At 46.0% G+C, this 19,044-nt stretch overlaps 1 protein-coding gene across 3 annotated transcripts in view; it reads right to left on the reverse strand.

Annotated features, from left to right (window-relative positions):
• Fam135b (family with sequence similarity 135 member B) overlaps positions 1 to 19,044 on the reverse strand; it is a 247,518-nt gene that overhangs the window by 150,586 nt on the left and 77,888 nt on the right. For all 3 annotated transcript variants that reach the window (XM_069991457.1, XM_069991456.1, XM_069991459.1), the window contains exon 2: positions 236 to 331. In XM_069991457.1, coding sequence (XP_069847558.1) covers positions 236 to 312 — 77 coding nt within the window. In that variant the 5' untranslated portion in view covers positions 313 to 331. The remainder of the gene's footprint in view (positions 1 to 235; positions 332 to 19,044) is intronic.

Raw genomic sequence — 19,044 nt, forward strand, 5'->3', positions numbered from 1 at the left:
TATTTACAGGAAAGAGTAACTGAGGAGAAAAAAGAAAGCAGTGCGGAGAGATCAATATGCAATTTATTTTCATATGCTAAAAGGCTGGATTTACCTCGTGGCAGGGAAATTAATAAAAATACTTTATTAATCTCCAATGTTCCATAACCTGACCTCAGCACCCCTAACTTATTCCAGAAACACACAGCCACACACCTCTCCACACACAACAGACAGACAGTGAAGTTATACTCACCCTCGCTGAAAGAGATCCACATTATAAAATTTATGTAGCTCTACAGAAAACTCAACCGTTCCTTGTACTTCAGACATGATCTTTGTGGTTCATTACCTGAAAAATAAAGAAATGAACAGCTGTAGAGGAAGGCATCCAAACACAAGAGAGTTGGGCTTCCCCAATAGGAAACCAGACCGTATTTCCATGGACAGGAGTATCTGACCCACTGAGTGTCTGCTGTGTGCCACCACGCAGGGGTCCTTGCAGTTAGCACCCGGAAGCCTGAGACACAGACCCAGGGGTCCTAACTCCACTGGGCTGCTCCATTTCCTCCCCTCCACGTCAGGCCTGTGAAGGCCACACCAGCCCAGCTACCATCATATCCTTCCTGGCTCAGAAATCCCTCCTCTCCTGTGTCTGGCTGTGTGACCTTTGGCAAATTGCTAAGTCTGTCTCTGCCTCGAAGCAGTCTGCTACAGCAAGAGTGGTAATGGTGAACAACCTTGATAGATGGTGGGAAGATTAAATAAGCACACCCCGCTGAGCACGTTGCTTGGTCCCATGCACGTAGCAAACCGTACACAGTGCCTTGAAGGCCACTGAAGATGGATACTCTATTACGGATACCATAAGTAACGGTAGCTATGGAGACGGGGGAGCATAATGCTCTATTGACCTTGAGGAACAGAACACATGGCACCATTGAAAGGCAGATCCCGAACCTGAGGGCAGGTTACTCATTCTCCAAGCCATGAGACCTGAGGGCTAAGACATAGGGAGTTGGGTGGGAAAGATGAAGAGAATGCACAGAATAAAAGTATGGGCAACCGGGATGAAATGCCAACCCAGCAGGAGAGTGGATGCAGGCCAGCGGTGCTGAGCACAGGGGTCACCCAGATGCTGGGGATCTGAAGGACAAAAAAAAAGAACAATTAGAATGGATTGAGCGCTTCCTGTACTCTTGGTGACTTACAAAGTATGCCAGAAACCTGCAGGAGAGTCACAGACCGGCCTGCTGGACACACCAGAGGCGCCCGAGGTCATAAGCTACACCCGGTTTTGCCCCCAAAGCAGTCCAAGAAAATGCTGAATGGAGGGACCAACAAATAAGGGTCGCCCTCTTATTCTCCCCTTTCCTCATCCTATGAAAAGCAACACCTCCACGCCCCCATTTGCTTATCACCCTGCAGTCCCAACCGCCCACACCTGCAAGCTGGCAGGGCCTTGTCTGCGCTTGTGCTCGTCAGCCTTGAATCTTCTCCATCCCTGCCCTCACACGTTAGACTCTCCAGACCTCAGACTCTTGCTAGCCACATGACAGGCAGGGGCATGTGGTACCAGTAGGTAACATGGGGTAACGTCAGAAAACAGAGCTGTGATGAGCATGTGAATAGGGGAAAGATGGTAGAAGTCAAGGAGGAAAAAAAAATTCACAACTCAAAACAAAACTGGAATCAGTTAAGAGTTGGTATCTTGCCATAGGTTATTGTAGAAGAAATGGAGTTCTTTGTCATTGGTGGTATCTAAAGAAAGGTCAATAAGGTGAGACTCTTCTAGACTGGTTCAGGACTGAGGACTGACACAGAACAGTTTGTGCTGTGCGCGTGTGGGGCACACTGGGGAGGAGGGAGGGACAAGAGTCGGTCTGCATCCACAGCAGGTGGGGGCCTTATCTGGCATCTCAACCTGCCTCATGATTAGGGCCAAGGACCTCCCACCAATAAATAAATAAATAAATAAATAGCAGCAAAAATCCCTCCAGATGTGATCCAGGAACATGCACTCCAGGAGCTTCCTCTAATTCCAGACAGGAAACTGTCTGCAAAGCTGATCGTGGAACTGGAGACTGGAGGAAGATAATCCATTTCCCATTTGTGCAACCCAGGGAGAGTGAGAATGTACCTTCTCTCACAGCAATTAAATTCCTTTTCATTTAGAGTTACTTAAAGTTTCTGGATTAATAAACTACTGTGTGAAAGGCAACCAGGCTGGTATATGAAAGTGTGTGTCTGTGTGTGTGTGTGTGTCTGTGTGTCTGTGTGGTTTTAGGAGAAACCCGCCAAGACTCAGATATTTCTTATGATTTAATTCAAATTACAAAATCCCCAAAGCTTCAGCCTCCTCTTCTGTAAAACTAAGACAATACTCAGCTCAACAGCTAATAAAAGGTTAATCACACATGTTTGTGTCAGCCATCCCATAACAGAACGTTTAAGCCATTAAGGATGTCTGTTCATGTGGTTTTTATTATTACAAAGAGTTTTCAATTCACCGTGTCAGTTTATGAGTACAATGCGTCTTGAGCACGTTCTTGGATGATTGTGTGAACACTTCACTTTCTTCTCACTGATCCTGCCTTTCTGTGTGTTCCACCTTCCTCCAGTTTTATGTCACTATTACCCAGAATTCTGTAGTCAAGGGCATTACAAAACCAGAAACACGGTAGCAACAGAGGAGGATATGTCTTCCTTCTTCCTACCCTGTGCCCTTGCAGCTCTTGCTCCAAGTAATAGGGGTGGGGAAAGACCCCCTTCCTGGCATTGGAGGCATCCATAGGGATCACAAACATCTAGAATGTTCTACCACATGCTCTGCCATCTGAGTGTCAGTTGGGTGCCATTCTCAGAGACCCACCATATTTAGTTCATAAAATCCTCTCTCTGTAGGACCATATAAAATGATACTTATCAAAATGAATGCCAAGAAATGGAAACAAGAGGTTTTTTTTATTGTACTGTTTGCATTCTTTCTTTCTCTTTTTCCCTTTGGTTTATTCTCTGTTGTCACTGTTTTTTTATTTCTGCACCTTTTGTCTTATACATAAGTTTATCTGATTGGGAGAAGGAAGGGAAATTGCATAAATGGTGAGACAAGGGACTGACCCAATGCAACAGTGATACTCACTAGACACTGTGTTGGAAATGAGCCATATATCTTGAGGGGGAGAAGTGGAGAGTGGGAGAAAATGAGGGCAGAGGGGACACCGTTCAAAAAGAAATGCACTCATTACCTGACTTCTGTAACTGTAACCCCTCTGTACACAGTAAAATTTAAATCAAAAAAATCCTCTCTCTGTGTCAAAAACCAACATCAAGGGAGTGCCGGGCACCATCTTGGATTCCCCCTGCCACCTCCATGCCGATCTCTGCACAGATGTACCATGTCCAGCACCCTCTCCATCCCTCTCCATCCTCTTGCTACAGTGGCCTTTCTGGAGGAGCAAACGGCTCCTGTTCTGAACCCTCTCCCCCTCAGCACTTCCTCTTTGCCTTCCACATAATTCAAGAGGCATCTTATCAGCCATGAGCTTCTTACCCTTTAGGCACAATGCTTCCTCTCCAGGCAGCATGTGAACTGTAACTACAGCATGCGATATTTCAAGGATCCTTTATCTGCACGGGTCCCAGGGGATGGCCAGTGCACTCAGGTGGTGACTAAAGCCGATCATGCGTAAGAAGACCTGGAGCCTTGGCTAGGAAGAGGAGCGGCCATGGCTCCTCAGCAGGAGCACCCACTATGTTTACTGCTAATTTCAATGCAGTTGGCAATGATGCCAAAGGTCCTTCATGTCAGCGAAACCAAACAAGCCAAGCCTCTCTCTTAGCCTCTGAGTTCCTGGGGACCCTGAGCGTCTACTGATCTCCATGCCAGTCAAACACTGAGTGATCGAATTTACTTTTCATTAAAATCAGTCTGAACCTTGTGATTAGTTATTTACATGTCTTGTAAAGCAATCTCAGTCATCTCTGAGGGAACTGGGTAAAAATATTAATACTCTTTTGGAAATACTACAATTCCTGTACTTTATTATATATTGCTTGTAGGGGGGGGGAATTCCTTTCCTAACATATTTTCATTGAAATGTAACTTTTCCTTAAAACTTCAGTATTCAAGGTATGTGGCTTTGTATATTTTAAATGAATATAAAAAAGTACGTTGACCTTCACAAATATCAGCATTTATGGAAAGGGCACATGACACGAATGTGCTCAGAAAACAGGGCAGTAACTTGCAGAATTACAACATGGTAGAAAGAGGAAGTGCAGGAAAAAGCCTCTCATAGCTCGGAGAGGAACAATGAGCACAAAGAGCAGATCCCCAAGCAGGGGCCATCAGCAGCCGCACCAGGACCTAGAACCTCTTGGCAGAACACCATGCCTTTGCTCTAGGGTCTGCCTGAGAAGGGACAATAGCGAGATTTCCCCAGCTACTTGTTCCTGCAAGAAGTAAATGATTCCCCAGAATGCCTGGCTTGATTTTTGCTAGAGAATCTGTCCAGCTTTGGCCAAGAAGTCTCAGTAGAAATGAAAAAGTGCTGTTCTTCACGGAGGATGAGATTCCTCTTTTCTTTGCTGTGAGTCTCTCCACATCCCACCTTCTGAGCTCATCTCTGCATACACCAGAGACAAGTCACATAGGACCTCTGAGCCACAGGGTCCACACATCTGGAACACGGGCCAACTCTACCCTCTCAGGACACTCATATAGGACCAATCATAAGTAGCTGCAAGTTGCCAATCCTAGGGTATATTTTCTCAATACTAGGATTGAGTTCCCAGAATGATCCAACTAACCAGATACAGTGTGAAAGTCAAGTTCTTGGATGGATGGGAGGCACAGAGCAGAGAAAAGGAAGTCAAGTCACAGCAGAGGTCCACGGAGATGTACCATGACACAGCATGGACAGAGCAGGCAGTAGCATAGAACAGGTGGCTGGAACTCACAAGGCCAGATTTCCTGGCCTGGACAGCCCGAGAAGCATGGAAGGTATTCCTTCCACAAAGGGCAGTCTTGAGGCAAGGCCTTAAACAGGTGATGGAGAGTAAATACAATAGAACAGAATAGAATAGAATAGGAGATACATGGCTTATATGTATATACATGAAAATAGCAAAATGAACCCTGAAAACTTAAAAAGAAGTGGGAAGCCAGGCACTGGTGACTAATAGCTGTAATCCTAGCTATAGGAAGCTGAGCTCTGAGGATCACAATACAAAGCTAGCCCAGGGAGGAAATGTATATGAGACTCTAATTAACCAAGAAAAAGTCAGAAGTGGAGGTATGGCTCAAGTGGCAGAGCATCCACCTTAAGTGAAACAGCCAAGCAAGAGCCCGAGGTCCTGAGATCAAGTCCCCACAGATAACACAGTGATGGAATACTATACAATACAATAAAAATTAGAAGTACAGATAAGTAAATGTTATTGAGGTATATCTTAGGTATGTTGTGAATGGTGTTCCTTTGTGCATACAATTTATTCTAATAAAATTTCTGCCAGGCATCAGTGGCTCATACTTGTAATCCCAAATACTCATGAGGCTTGAGATCTAAGGATTGTGATTCTAAGCTAGCCAGGGCAGACAAATCCAAGAGATTTATCTCCGATTAACTAGCAAAAAGCCAGAAAAGGAGGTATGGCTCAAGAGGTAGAGTTCTAGCCTTGAAAAAAGAAAAAAAGTTCGGGAACAGTCTCCAAGCCCTAGGTCAAGCCTCAGGACTGGCTGGCACGCGCGCGCACACACACACACATACACACACACCTTTCTACGTGACTCTGTTTTCCTAATTGCAAATTGTGTTAGCACCTAGGATGTAATAAATGTTTCATAGATAAAAGCTATTGTGATAAAACTAATTTTGTAGAAATGACAGAAAAAAACAAATACTCCCCTTCCACAAAAGTGCTTCCTGTACCTGCAGCCCAGCGGCTTCCTGGGGGCTGCTAGCTGGCAGGGGCAGGAGGAACTCCACTCACCACTCGGAAGTTACCCTTCAAGCAATCCCATGCATTTAGCATGTTGGTGTTTAAAGCATTGTCTCTCCACTAGAGTAGACATCAAAACATGGTGTGTAGGTTTATTTTTCTCACACAGTGACAAGTTCCTGCTTTTCCAGTGAGTTCTAAATCCCTCACTGTTAGGTAGTGTATCACTGAAGTCTTTATAGTCTCCTAAAAGGATAACTGACTCATCAGCTGGGGTTGGGTGGAAGATAAGAACGCTCCAGCCAGTGTTGCACCCTGTGGAGCTGTCTGTCTCAGGGCACGCAGCTGTCCTCTCTGCACCTGCCACCTGGGGCCACGCGCTGAGAAGCCACACGCAAGCCCAGAGTGGTGTTGGTTCTCCCACGTCTCACCTCTAACATGCATGCACCCACAGAAACATTAAGTGAGGACACGAAAAGCACCCAGAGTTGCCTCTCGGGTAGATGGTAGGAAATTACTCAAGAGGCAAGGACGTGAAGTCTGCCAAACCGGACTCACACCCTCGTCATGTCACAGGTCACCTTCATCCAGACGTAGTGGTCCTAGTTTCCACATTCGAAATCCCACAGTCGTAATGACAATAGTTTCTCTTTTGGAAAATTGACACAAATGTCAATCTTTCCACAATGTGAAAGCTTCCCAGTAAACAGTGGATAACAAGGACATTAGAATAATTAGTTAGAAGAACTAGTAATATACATATGCACATATATAAAATGTGTGTATACATACATAGTATGTGGATATACAGTGTGTGTGTGTGTGTGTGTGTGTGTGTGTGTCTGTCTGTCTGTCTGTCTGTCTGCTAGGTAAAAAAATTAAGCTAAGATCAGTTTCAGTAGAAAGAAGTCTGACTTGAGGGATTTAGTGAACCAGTGGGAGAACCGGTTTAGAGCTGAGGTGGTAGACAATGCCTATGGCTCGAGACCCCCCGGGTCCAGACTTGGGAGATACACACGGGCCTCCAGACCATAACCACCATGCTAGGTTCACACTTGGGTTCCAATCATTTTTGGGTGCTAGTGAAGACATGGCTTTGTCTCTCCACTTAGAGCAACATCATACAGTGGGGCTGATCATTGTACCTTGTGTTAATCAGGGATGGGAGGTCTCCCAGCAAGGATAGAAATGAGTAGAGCAGAGAGAACAGGTGACAGTCACACCTGCCTTCAAAAGCTTGCACTCCCTGTCTCCAGGAGCGTGTCGGCAGATGCTTCTGGCCCCAGAAGCCGAGGAGGGGATTCCTGCTCCGGGATGGAGTTTTGAGTACATGTCCTCTATGCTTGCTGACGGCTTTGAGCGTCTATGAATATCACCCTGTCTAATTTTAAGGCTCTGCCCTCGTTAATGGCTATAAATGTTTCAAGAGCATCTCCTTTTCAGAGCAGCAGTGCACCCAATGCAATTCTTTGTGAATCGCAGGGAGACACGTCAGCAGGCTCAGCATCCACTCTGTCATCCTTAACCCTTGGCGCTCATGGCACTATGCAGGTATGAATACCTCCTATGCCAAAGCCCCCAGTGTGGCATTCACTCCTGTGAGCATCTCTCCCACCTCTCGCTAGACAGATAAGAAATGGGAAGACTGGATATGGCATGCTCTAGTCACACACAGAATATGTACCTCAGAACTCCTGTCTCCCAGTTTCTAGTCTATCTATCCGTGCATTTTGGGTGATCGAATGTTGTCACACCCATGACTAGAAATAACCCAAAGAGGCAAAAATAACAAGGGATAATCCGCCCACTATCTGCTCAGGAACAAGGAAGAAGTGGATGTAGGTGACATTCACCATTCTACCAAGAAGACTTGGTAGAAAACGCAGATTGCTCATCTACATTTTTGGAAGGAGAACATCTGGGCGGCCTTGGGGCTGCCACACAGCAGTCTGACAGAGGAGCCACCAGAGCGTCTTGAACGCCTCGGCCCAGGGCATGGGTGGCTCTGTGAGACCTCATGAGCAGACCCACCTTCCACACGGACGCAGCCCCAATGCCAGTGCACACCTAGCCCAAGCAAGACCTTATCAAGAACACAAAGGGCTTCAAACTCTGGCTCCATCCTCTCTCACCATATCCCACCTACCCAACCAAGGCCTCTCCACTCATTCGCAGTGGAATGCTCTACCTTCTCTGAAAACTCTCTGTGCTGTATCTATCCTCTGTTTCCATATAGGCCGCCTTTCACCTCTATATGATGGGCTCTCAACTTTTAACCCTCCAAGCCAGCTTCCCAGGAAGACCTGAACTTTCCCAACCCTAGCTCCTCACCTCAGGTATGCACAGCAGCCCTGCCTGTGTGAGCTCTGGAAGTGTGTTGATCTTTCGAGACAGACTATGAGTTCCTTAAAAGGGTCTAGCACTAGGATTTTATCAAGAAAGACATAGAGGACAATATCAGAATAACCATCAGGAATGGAAGAAGAGAAGAGCCAAACAAATGTAAGAGAACCACACTCATGAATGAATACGCAAGTTGAGTGTTAAAGGTTTTTGTTGTTGGTGGTGGTGGTGGTTGTGGGGCTTGAACTCTGGGCCTCAGCTCTTTAGCTCTAGGCAAATGCTGTACCACTTGAGCCACAGAGCCACGTCCTGTTTTCTGGTGGTTTATTGGAAATAAACCACCTGCCAGGCTGGCACTGAACGGTGATCCTCAGATCTCTGCCCCCTGAGTAGCTAGGATTACAGGAGTGAGCCCCCAGCACCCGGCTCAGTATAAATTTTCTTGGGCACCTGGAATCAGTCCCTGTGAAGGCCTTCAAGACCAACAGCTTCATGGGGCTGAGATCCTTTTGTCCTCTGTGTGTCTCCTAGGGGAGAAGCAGGTGAGTACAGATCCATCATGTCTTTGAGGACCCCGTGGAGGAGCAAGCCTGGAGAAGGAACTTGGCGGTTAGGGTGTCTACCCTGCAGAGGAGTACTCCATTTATCCTTCCAGCACCACGGGGAGAAGGGGGCGGTGGTAAGGACAAGAAAGCAGGTGATGCGAGACTCCAGGTCTCCACCCATGAGTCAAAGGTTTGGTATTTAAGGTGTGCTCTGTTTTGCCCTGGCTCTGGTGGTTCAGATCCTGTTTTGCTTAGCATCTGTCATTAGCTTCACAAGTGCAGAGTGACTCAGCCTCGCTCCAGTACTGTCCACCCACAAGATCCATGAGCCTCCATCCACACCCTCCCTTGTGGTACCAGGCAGGGATCGATGGGGACGACATTAACCAGCGTTTCCCTGCAAGCTCCTGGGAGCCAAAGGGAAGGGAGACTCAGTCTGCACTGCGCTTGGGTGAGCACCAAACAGGGCTTCTCCTTCCAAGCCGTGGGCTCCTCCACGTGTGCAAACCCCACAGAGGCAAGCCACCATCCAGCTCTAGCTCTTGGTTCAGAGGCTCGCAGAGGGAAGGGGATTGGGGCAGAATTGAAACCAGATCTCCATTTTCACAGAAGAAAAACGTAGGCCAGCACAGGATGTAGGGAGAAAGCTCACTGCAGAGCTGGTTCCCAAACTTCTGTAGCTGCCAGTCCTGTCCTTTTTAGTTCTAGGTTCCTCAAAGGTGTGCATTTGCTCCTCAGTTTGCTCATCTTTGCAGAGGGCTAATAATGACCTTCAAGCACAGTCAGTATGAGAAACAAAAGAATTTTTATGTGAAGTACATAGTTTGATAACTAGCAGACAAAACCCACAAAAAATAATTGCTACTATTATATACATATATGTGTGTATTGTCAATGGACACTCTGAATCATAATTTACAAAGACAATGACATTTTCATTCTGGGTTAGAAATAGTCTCTCCTTAAAATGAATGGAAAGACTTCTCTTCCTAGTAAACGTTTCTCCCAATCGTGCCCTGAAGGCATAATCTTCCAGACAAGAATTACCCTGTGCTGATGGGAATAAACCTAAGCAGCAAAGACAGAGAGGATGGAAGTGAAAGAAGGCAGACAACTACTGCATGCTTCCATTTCTAATAAACAGCGGGATCATGCTGAACGCATGGATAGAGCGGACAAATTAGCAGGTTCCAGGGGAGGAGGGAAAGATGAAATGGGGAGGGTCTGATTATGGATAAATCATTCTCCCCGAGTGATGGAAATGTCCCAGAAACCAATACAGTGATTGAGTGAGGGTTGCACACAACTGTGGACAGACCAAAAGCACTCAATTGTGTGCGATGAAAACATTGGTACAATGAATATCAAGTGGACATTCCAACACCACTACCACACATAGGAAGCAGAATCAAGGCCATTTTCTTGCCCTCTTCTGTAATTTCCCTTCCTGGACCAATCAACACTAAAACCTTTGAAAGCCAAGCAGTAGCTGCCAAGGTGAGCTTGTCCTTTTGTAATTATGTGCACTGCAATTATAGCTTGGACTGCAGCTTCTTATTAATTCCTCTTTTTAGGGCAGGTGTACACCCATTGGAATGAACCCAGATTCTCTTGTTTACCAGCTAGTTTGCCAGACATTAAAAAAAAAAACTAAAACAAATAATGCAACATGGGATACATACTTTTACTAAAAATTATGTGGAACATTTCTGTCTGAAATCCAGATTTAACTGGGCATGATGCATTGTATCTATCAGCCTTATTACCACTGGATTCCAAGAACACAGAGTAGATACAGAATAAGTGTTTATTTTTTAAAAAATTAAATAAAGAAATAGAAGCTAGTCTACACCTGTATAGTTGCTAATGGGGGGTTGGTCATTCACTAAATATCACTATGTGGTACTATACCCTTGTGTCTTGCAGAGAAAGCAAAAGGTGAAGGGAGAGGAGAGCCAGAAGGCAGACAAATCCCATGGGCTCTTTCCCCATCTCCTCTGTGGTACTCTAAGGAGGCCAGGAATCAGAGCTCAGCAGTGGAGATGCTACATGTCATTCATCACCTCTGCCTCTCAGAAAAGTCCATTTCAGCAGCATGTGAAGTAAGTGCAGCCCAGCGAAGGTAAAAGTTTACAGATAGAGAGGAGGGGACCATGCACAAAGGGACCTTTGTGGAGTTTGGACTCGGGGGGGGGGGGGTGGTGGGGGAGGAGGAAGGACAAAATGGAACCTGAAAGGTTCATGACCCCCAAAGACCACTCTAAGACCCAAGAGGCACCCTACTCCCAAGCTCCCAGGATCAAGTCATGCCTTCCCTCCACTTTCCCTGGAGTCTGGAAATGCCAGTCCTCTCCTCTCCGCACTGGGCTCCTTTGCTTCTGGTCCTCAAATCCATGGGAGTTGGTGAAGAGTTGGTTAGTGTCACCACCACGGAGTGTCTTGCTGCCTGAGCCCCATACAGATAAGGACCAGACCTCTGAAGCCCTTGGGACTGGCCTTACCCCTTCCAGCATGGTCTCCCTCTATCCCAGCTCCCTCTCTGGCCAGCTGCCAGCCCTGCAGACATTCTGCAGGTCCCCAACACACTTGAGCCGCTTCATCATCTACACGTGACTCCCACCACCTCTCTGGCTCTGTGCAGCCTATCACTCTGGTCAGGATGTAAGTTGGTAATCTCCTCCTTTTCCTTAAAAATGAACTTCTGGGCCAGCTGTGCTTGGAAAGCAAGCAGGTGAGCTGGTAGGACGTGACTCTTTCGAGTCACCCCTGTTGCACAGGAACAATTGTGCTATCAAGTCTCACAGAGTGCTCCATCCTGGTCAGGCTGCCCCGAGACCTTCATACGGTTAATTTACCCTTCCAGCATCCCGGGGAAGCAAATGCTATCTTCCTCATCCCATTTTACAGATGAGGAAATGAGCAACTTCCCCAAGGGTCGCACCTCCTCAGTAGCAACGCCAAAGCAGAACCAGGACAGCCTGGCTCTGATCCAGGCCCTCCCTAAGCCCTGCAGCTCCAAGGAAACGCTACTTATGTCACCTTTGCACCCAACCCATGATAGCATGGGCTAGGTAAATCAGTGGGCACTGTCATTAAAGCATGAATGGGATACAACTGCACAGCCTAAGAAAAACACCCTGCATGTTGAATATCATCCATAAGGCTTGGAATTTACTCCTAACATTTGACTAGTGATTGCCTTTCCTATCTTTACAATTGCCTTTGCAAATTGACCCCTGAGCCAGGGCAACCGGAACCCAAATCAAAAATTGACCAAAAGACAGTATACATGGGGAGGAGTTGTGGTCCAGCAGAGGAGTCCAGTGGTTACACTCTGATGAACAACCAACCTACAGATGAACACAGCAAATACCAGACATTAAAACATGTTGTTTAAAAGAGGGGGAAAGTTGGGGCCTATGGGAGGGAAAACAGACAAATAGAGTGAAGATGACAAAAATAGTCCTACTCTTCAATGCACATGTGTGTGAATGTAGCCAGACAACTTGAAGGAACGGGCAGGTGTGGGAGAGACAGTAGAGATCCATGGAAGGGATGACGTTGATTAATATAGATTGTACTCATAACTAATTGAAAAAACAAAATCCATTCTTTGCATCTCCACCATGGCTTCCAGAGAGACTGCAGTCAAAGTGTAAGCGTTAAGTGGCACTATGCAACCTGTCAAGACATTAGCTAATGAGAGTAATTCACACTCAAGTGTGAATGAGGCCAGCAGTTAAAGGGGTGCAAGGCAGTGCATGCATATTTAGAGCAGGAGATGAGTAAATCCTGGATTTGTTGTTGTATGCACTATGCACCCAACGTTAACTGGAGTTCTTTCTGCAAAGCGGATTCACCATGCTCACCTCCAATCAGCCTGCCCACCTCCCGTCCCCATCCTTGACTTCTTTAAGTCACTGGGTCTAGCTACTTCGTTGGAGTCTTCTGGAGTGAAAATGAATCTTAAAAGAACAATCATTGCGTGAGACCTCACTTCAAACTCCTTCCCCTTTCTAGCACATTCACCTCGGATAAGTCACTCACAGTCTTCTAAGCACCCAAGTAATTGTTGCACTGGGGTCAGGGGTATGGGGTTCCATATGTCCAGTATGGTCCCAGCAGAAGTAGAGGGCATTGGGAGATCTATGGCTTTCTCTTCTTTGCCACAGTCTCTGACCTCTGCAGGACTCAGGGAGAGAATTCAATGGACACTCTTGGTCTGGGGATCACCAAGCTGAGCAGTGTTAATCACTGATCCCACAGGGGCTGCCTCGGGACTCTGACATGTCCATATTTGATAGCAGTCTCCAAGGCAGGCATACATCCTACCACACACTTTTAGTCTCAAAAGCACATTTTGAGGACTATGAGCCTTACATCGCAGCAGCTCCTCCCTGTACGCAGTGGATGTACTTTCTAAAACAAGGCTAAAAGGCTGGGCAGCAGAGGCACTGGCAAAACAAAACAAAACAAAACCCCCACAGGCCTAAGTGGAGGTTTTGATAATAATTCTGAATGGGAATGTGGCCTTTATCAGCATGCCCCAGCTAGAACTTGCAGACCAGTGGCTTGGTAGCCCCACAGATAACTTAATCCTCAGTTCTCTGTTGCTTTGCATTATCTCTTTGTATCTCTCTGATTTTGCTATCCTAAGGTACAGGATAATGTGTGGCACACACAGACACACAGACACACAGACACACAGACACACAGACACACACACACACACACACACACACACACACACACACACACACACACATACACATTTGATACCTGTAGGAGGGAGGGAGAGAGGAAGGGAGGGAAGGATAATGTAATACAAGCACGAAGACGCTGATAGGGGTTTTCTCATGCCCACATCTAGATCCCAGACCTTCTGTGAGCAGCCATGTACTTTGGTTCTTAGCCTGGGAAGTAGGAAGTCAGACTAGATCAGAGCCAACCAAGTTGCATGTATGGGTAACTGGGATACTGAAGGTCAGAAGATGGAGCAGGGACTCCTCCAAGAATACCAGCCCTGAGCCCTCGGGGACTGACCACCATCTTTAGCAAAGCAGGACCTGTCTAGAGGCTAATTCCCACAGACAACAGAGGAATCACTTAATGGTTGACATCTCCTACTTTCAATGGCTTAAGAGCCAAACAGTAATCTTCAAAAACATCTTCTATCCCAACACACCTGTCTGTGGAATGCTGACCCCATGGCCATCAGAACCTGAGCTGTGAGCAGGACAATGATGAGTCTGCATGCATTCAAGCTTCCATGGTTCAAGTCCAATTATTCAAGTCAAACGTCAGGAACTGGGCCGTGAGCTTTATCACGCATCCGCTCATCTAGTATCCCATGAATTCTGGAAGTAGTATTAATCGTACTCCTTTTCAAAGGGAGGAAGTCAGTATTATCCACTCTTCAAAGGGGAGGAAAGAGACTCACAGGAGGCTCAGCAACTTAGCTATCATCAGAGCAGAGCATTGGAGCTGGGATTGAGATGTAGGCTAGAAGAATGGTAGATTCTGCAGCCTTACCCCCTTGCTGTACACTCTACTTCCTTCTCTTGGGCAAATGTAAGGAATCCTCTGATTATCCTGCCTGTGAGTTGCCTTGCTTCGTGGAGGCAGGTGATCTATTCGTCGAATCGCTCCTGTGACCCAAGTCCCGCTTCCTCAGCCTATAGGATTGGGGTTCCCGTCCCATTTCACTGACAAGGACTCAGATTCATACTGGCTTTGAAGTGCCTGAGCCCACTGCTACTGACTGGGGTAGACAGTTGGTACTCAGACCCAATGACAAAAGCACCAAACACCAAAGTCAGACTGTCAGTTATACACCTAGAAAAAAGCAAGCACATCCAGCATATCCTGAAATGTTCAAGGGTAAAGAGAGGAGCTACACTCAGCCCGTCTTTAATGGGTATTATTAGGTCATCTGTGTCCCGTCTCTTGACCTCCATTTCCCTCCATTTGAATTCTCTTCTCCATACTGGCCTTTGCAAGTTACCTCTCTTCTGACTCTGTGGAAAGCTGCCCATGTAGTGAGTTAATTCTTCACCTTCATCCCCATAGCTTTTTGCCTAGAAGAGAAACATGCTCGGAATCCCAAGTGCTATTTATCTAATGAGACTTCAGTTACATGAATTATATTTAATGCTTCCACTTAGACAATAAATCTGCCTGCAGAGCCCTGCCATTACCTCTGCTCTCTAGCCCCCGACACAGTCTCTGGCTCCTCGGAGGAATTCCCAAGAGGTCTGCCAGCCCCAAAATAGAAGGAGCTGAGCTCACAGATGCACCTGCCCGGGCACAGCCACAAGGTCTGCTCCCAGTTTGCATGACAGATGTTTTCCTTTCTCAGTCAACAGAGCATCTCTGAGAAGAAAGGGTGCCCTAGGAGACTGGTGAAAATTAAGAATCCGACATACATCACTCACACCCAGGATCCTCTACTGACGCGGAGGTAGCCCTGAGGCTCTCGTGGAAGTTCCTCTGGGAACTGTAATCCAGAGAGATCCAGGGTTTTGCTGGAGGCGGAGATGGATGACATGAACTTCCTGTGTCCCAGATGTGCCCTTCCTGGGCGCAGGTGTCTCATACAGCCAATATTTATGGAGCACATTTTTTATTGGTCAAATAATATGCTTTTGGCCCAGAGCATTCACAAAATAGAGAAAAATGGTCTACATCTAATCTGGGGGGAAAAAGGAGAAAAATCTCGACTCCTAAAAACCTTGATTTTTAACCCTTCACCGTTGCTTGACAAAGGTATGGTAATAGGCAGATGGTTTAGCTTTGTGGACCTTTGTGTTCTTGATATGTTTGATATGTCTGCAAGGACTTAAATGAGATGCAAAATAATTTGATGATATCCTACAAACGGGAGTCAGGGCATCAGGGTTGTGATTCTGCCCTGAGCCTTCCCTGAAATGAATGTATGCTATGTGTTTTCCTCCAAATAGGCCTCGATGTACCCACTGGTGCCAGGATGGGGAATCTCTGTTTCCTGGCAACAGTGTGGGCTGAAGTTTGGATTTGGACATCTAGCCCACGTTATCCTTCCATGGCATTATAGCTTTGGTTCACAGGTATGCTTTAACAGTTGTCTTCCCATCAAACCGTAACCCTGGGCACACGCTTGGCCATGTGAATATAGAATTAATCAGCATATGGCAGGCATCATAAACATTTAGAAGTAGATGAATGAAAAGGAGGAAAGGAGAAACTGACAGCCGTTCCGCAACTGAATGGTAAACACTGTGTTAAACAGCACACATTTACTCTTGGCTATAGTCAGGCTTCGCCCACCTACTACATCATGGTGATATAGGAAAGGACAGGAATGCAGAGGGGGCAGAACGCAGCAGGCGTGGTGTGTCCACTCGCCCAGCATCTGACATAGCCCTCTTCCGCTATGAGTGGATACCCAGTACATTTTAGTCTAATGGTGCATTCATGTATTTCTTTAAACCATGCAGAGACTTTGTGCATAACAACAGTGGATAATGGTGGGGAAATTGAAGCTCATGGCAGAAAAAAAGAATCTGGCCAAAACTGAGTAGTAAAATCTCCATCTATCTACTCTACTATGTTCAGAAAACTTCACTCAGAGTTTAGTGACCCTACCCTCCCCCCCATGGCCTGCTCTCCCAATCCAGGGCAGAGCCTGAATCTGACCCAGAGGCCAACTGGCTAGCTTGACTCTAGACCCAGCGTGGAGAGCACACGTCCCTCAGCACTGGTCCCTGGGACACATGTGGTTCACGCAGTTCCTTAACTCAGAATCCAAACAAGCAAACTAAGAATGTGTCGAAAGAGATTTCCTCAACAAGTCCACCAAGGCAATAGCTGACCTGTGCCCAGGCTGGGATAGGCCCCCTTCGGCTTGTGTGAGGAACTCTGCAGCTCATCCCTGACCAGGTACCTAGCTCCATCATTATTTAATATATATTTTTAATTATGAAGATACTGTACAGAGGGGTTACAGTTACATGAGTAAGGTAATGAATCCATTTCCTATAGAGCATTGTTACCCCCTCTTTTGTTTTTCCCCTACTATCCCTCCTCCACACCTCTTCAACGCCCCCCCACACACACACCAAAGCTGCAAAGTTTGTTTTCAACATAGTGTCTTGTACATCTCATTGTTACAATGGTCAACCTGAATCCTTATTCCAGCTTTTTATTATTTCCTTTCCCCTCCCCAAATTAGAAAAATGTATATATAAGATGCAGGGCACTGGAATCAAATACAGTGAAAACAGGGGTTATACCATGGAGGAAGAACATTCAAAAGAAACAAAAAAAATCACACAGTACATTATAAGTACATTAAAAACAACAGCAACAAAAATAAAACCACTTGTGTCCCTATCTTGGGGTTCATTTCACTTAACATCATCTTATATGATCATATGTACATAGCTTTTGCTCTTTTCCGCTTGACTCAGACATATACTAGTTATTGCAAATAAGGGAAACCAGGGGACCTATGTTTCTTTGGGCCTGGCTTACTTCACTTAATATAATTTTTTCCAAATCTTTCCATTTCCTAACAAATGGGGCATTGTTCATTCTTTCGGATGGAAGCATAGAATTCCATTGTGTACATACACCACATTTTCTTGATCCATTCATCTACTGAGGGCCATCTGGGTTGGTTCCATATCTCAGCTATGGTGAATAATGCTGCAGTAAACATAGTTGTGCTGGTAGCTTTAGTGTGGCCTTGTTTGTGATTGTTTGGGTAAATGCCCAAAAGTGGGATTGCTGGGCCTGGCTCCATTCTTGAGCCACCCAAGTACTCGATGATCTGCTTCAGTAAATTCAGATTTCAAATGCATCTGTGAGATGGGCTTTGGAACCCGTAAAATATCTCGCAGAAGTCTGGAGCCAGATGGCTAGGGTGCAAGATCACCCCACAACACAGAGGATCCTTGACAACATCACACTAAGTGAAAGCAGGAAGCCAGACACATAGGCCAAGTACTGTGTGATTCCTAAGGAACAAAAGGCCCAGCACAAATCCACTCACATACACAGCAGATGCGTGGGTTCTTGGAACTACGGAGAGGGAGAAATAAGAAGTGACCACTGCTGGTGATGGGATTTAAAAAAATGTTTTGTAGCTAGACAGAGGAGTTGGTTCCAAAACATTGTGAATGTGCTAAATGTCAATAAATTACATGCTTTAAAACATCAGTTTTACTATGGGAATTTCATCTCAATTTAAAAAAAAAATACAACCTCTGAATTTCTTTCCTTCCTGTAGAAGAGGCCATGGGAAGAAATGTATAAGAAAACATTCTTCAACATAACTAAATGTGTGTTTATATCTGTCTATCTATCATCTACCTAGCTAATTCATCCTCTATTTATCAATTACCTACCAGCTATCTACCCATCCACCAGTCTACCCAATCATCAATCTGTTCATCCATCCATCCATTGATCCTGGCTTTTTTTACCTTCTTTGAAACAGAACTTTCGTTCTTTCATTAGTTGAAAATAAAAGCTTTACATGGGCTCTTTTGATCTCTTATATTGTGCATGTTTATGTTATATTATACACATGTCGTTTAGCTCAGTAAAAATGGCTGCAGGGTTATTGATTTCAAAAATAAATAGCTACTACCATTTCATCTTGCATCTTGGCTCTGCCTTCAAGTGTGCCTTCCCTGTGTTCCACATCCTGGCTCAGAGGACACACATGAAGACTCCTTCCTAGAGACAGAGTTGCAGGGGCTTGAAGTCAGAGTAGGTGTGCCTGCAATGTTTCCTGTGGAGACAGCCCTGGCTTAGGTTATTAAGTCTACTGAAGAAGATGCTGCTGCCCCTTGCCCACCACCGCCCTGCTGTCCAGCAGGGAGCTACACACAGCTGCCAGGTCCTTCCACGAGCACTGATGCTTCCTCACAGGCTGAGAACGTGCATCCCAGACTCAGGCAGCACCACATAGATCCTCAGCCAAGGAAGCAGGAGCTCACCTGGGATGGGAGCTGCAGCTGACTCCTCTAACTTGGATCTCAAAAATGACACTCAAAAAGAAGCTGAGTCTTAATCCTGGCTCTTGTCTACAAGCACTGTGTATGTACAGGCCTACGTAGGACCCATCAGAGCCAGCGCATGGGGTCCCAGCCGGGGCCCTTCAAACAACACACATCAGAAGACCCAAAGGGAGAGGGATTGCTAGATGTCCAAGGGTGTATAAAGGGCACATCTGGAGGCAAAAGGATGT

The sequence above is a fragment of the Dipodomys merriami genome, unplaced genomic scaffold, assembly GCF_024711535.1.
Source record: "Dipodomys merriami isolate MVZ:Mamm:240054 unplaced genomic scaffold, mDipMer1.0.p SCAF_4, whole genome shotgun sequence".
NCBI classification, from domain to species: Eukaryota; Metazoa; Chordata; class Mammalia; order Rodentia; family Heteromyidae; genus Dipodomys; species Dipodomys merriami.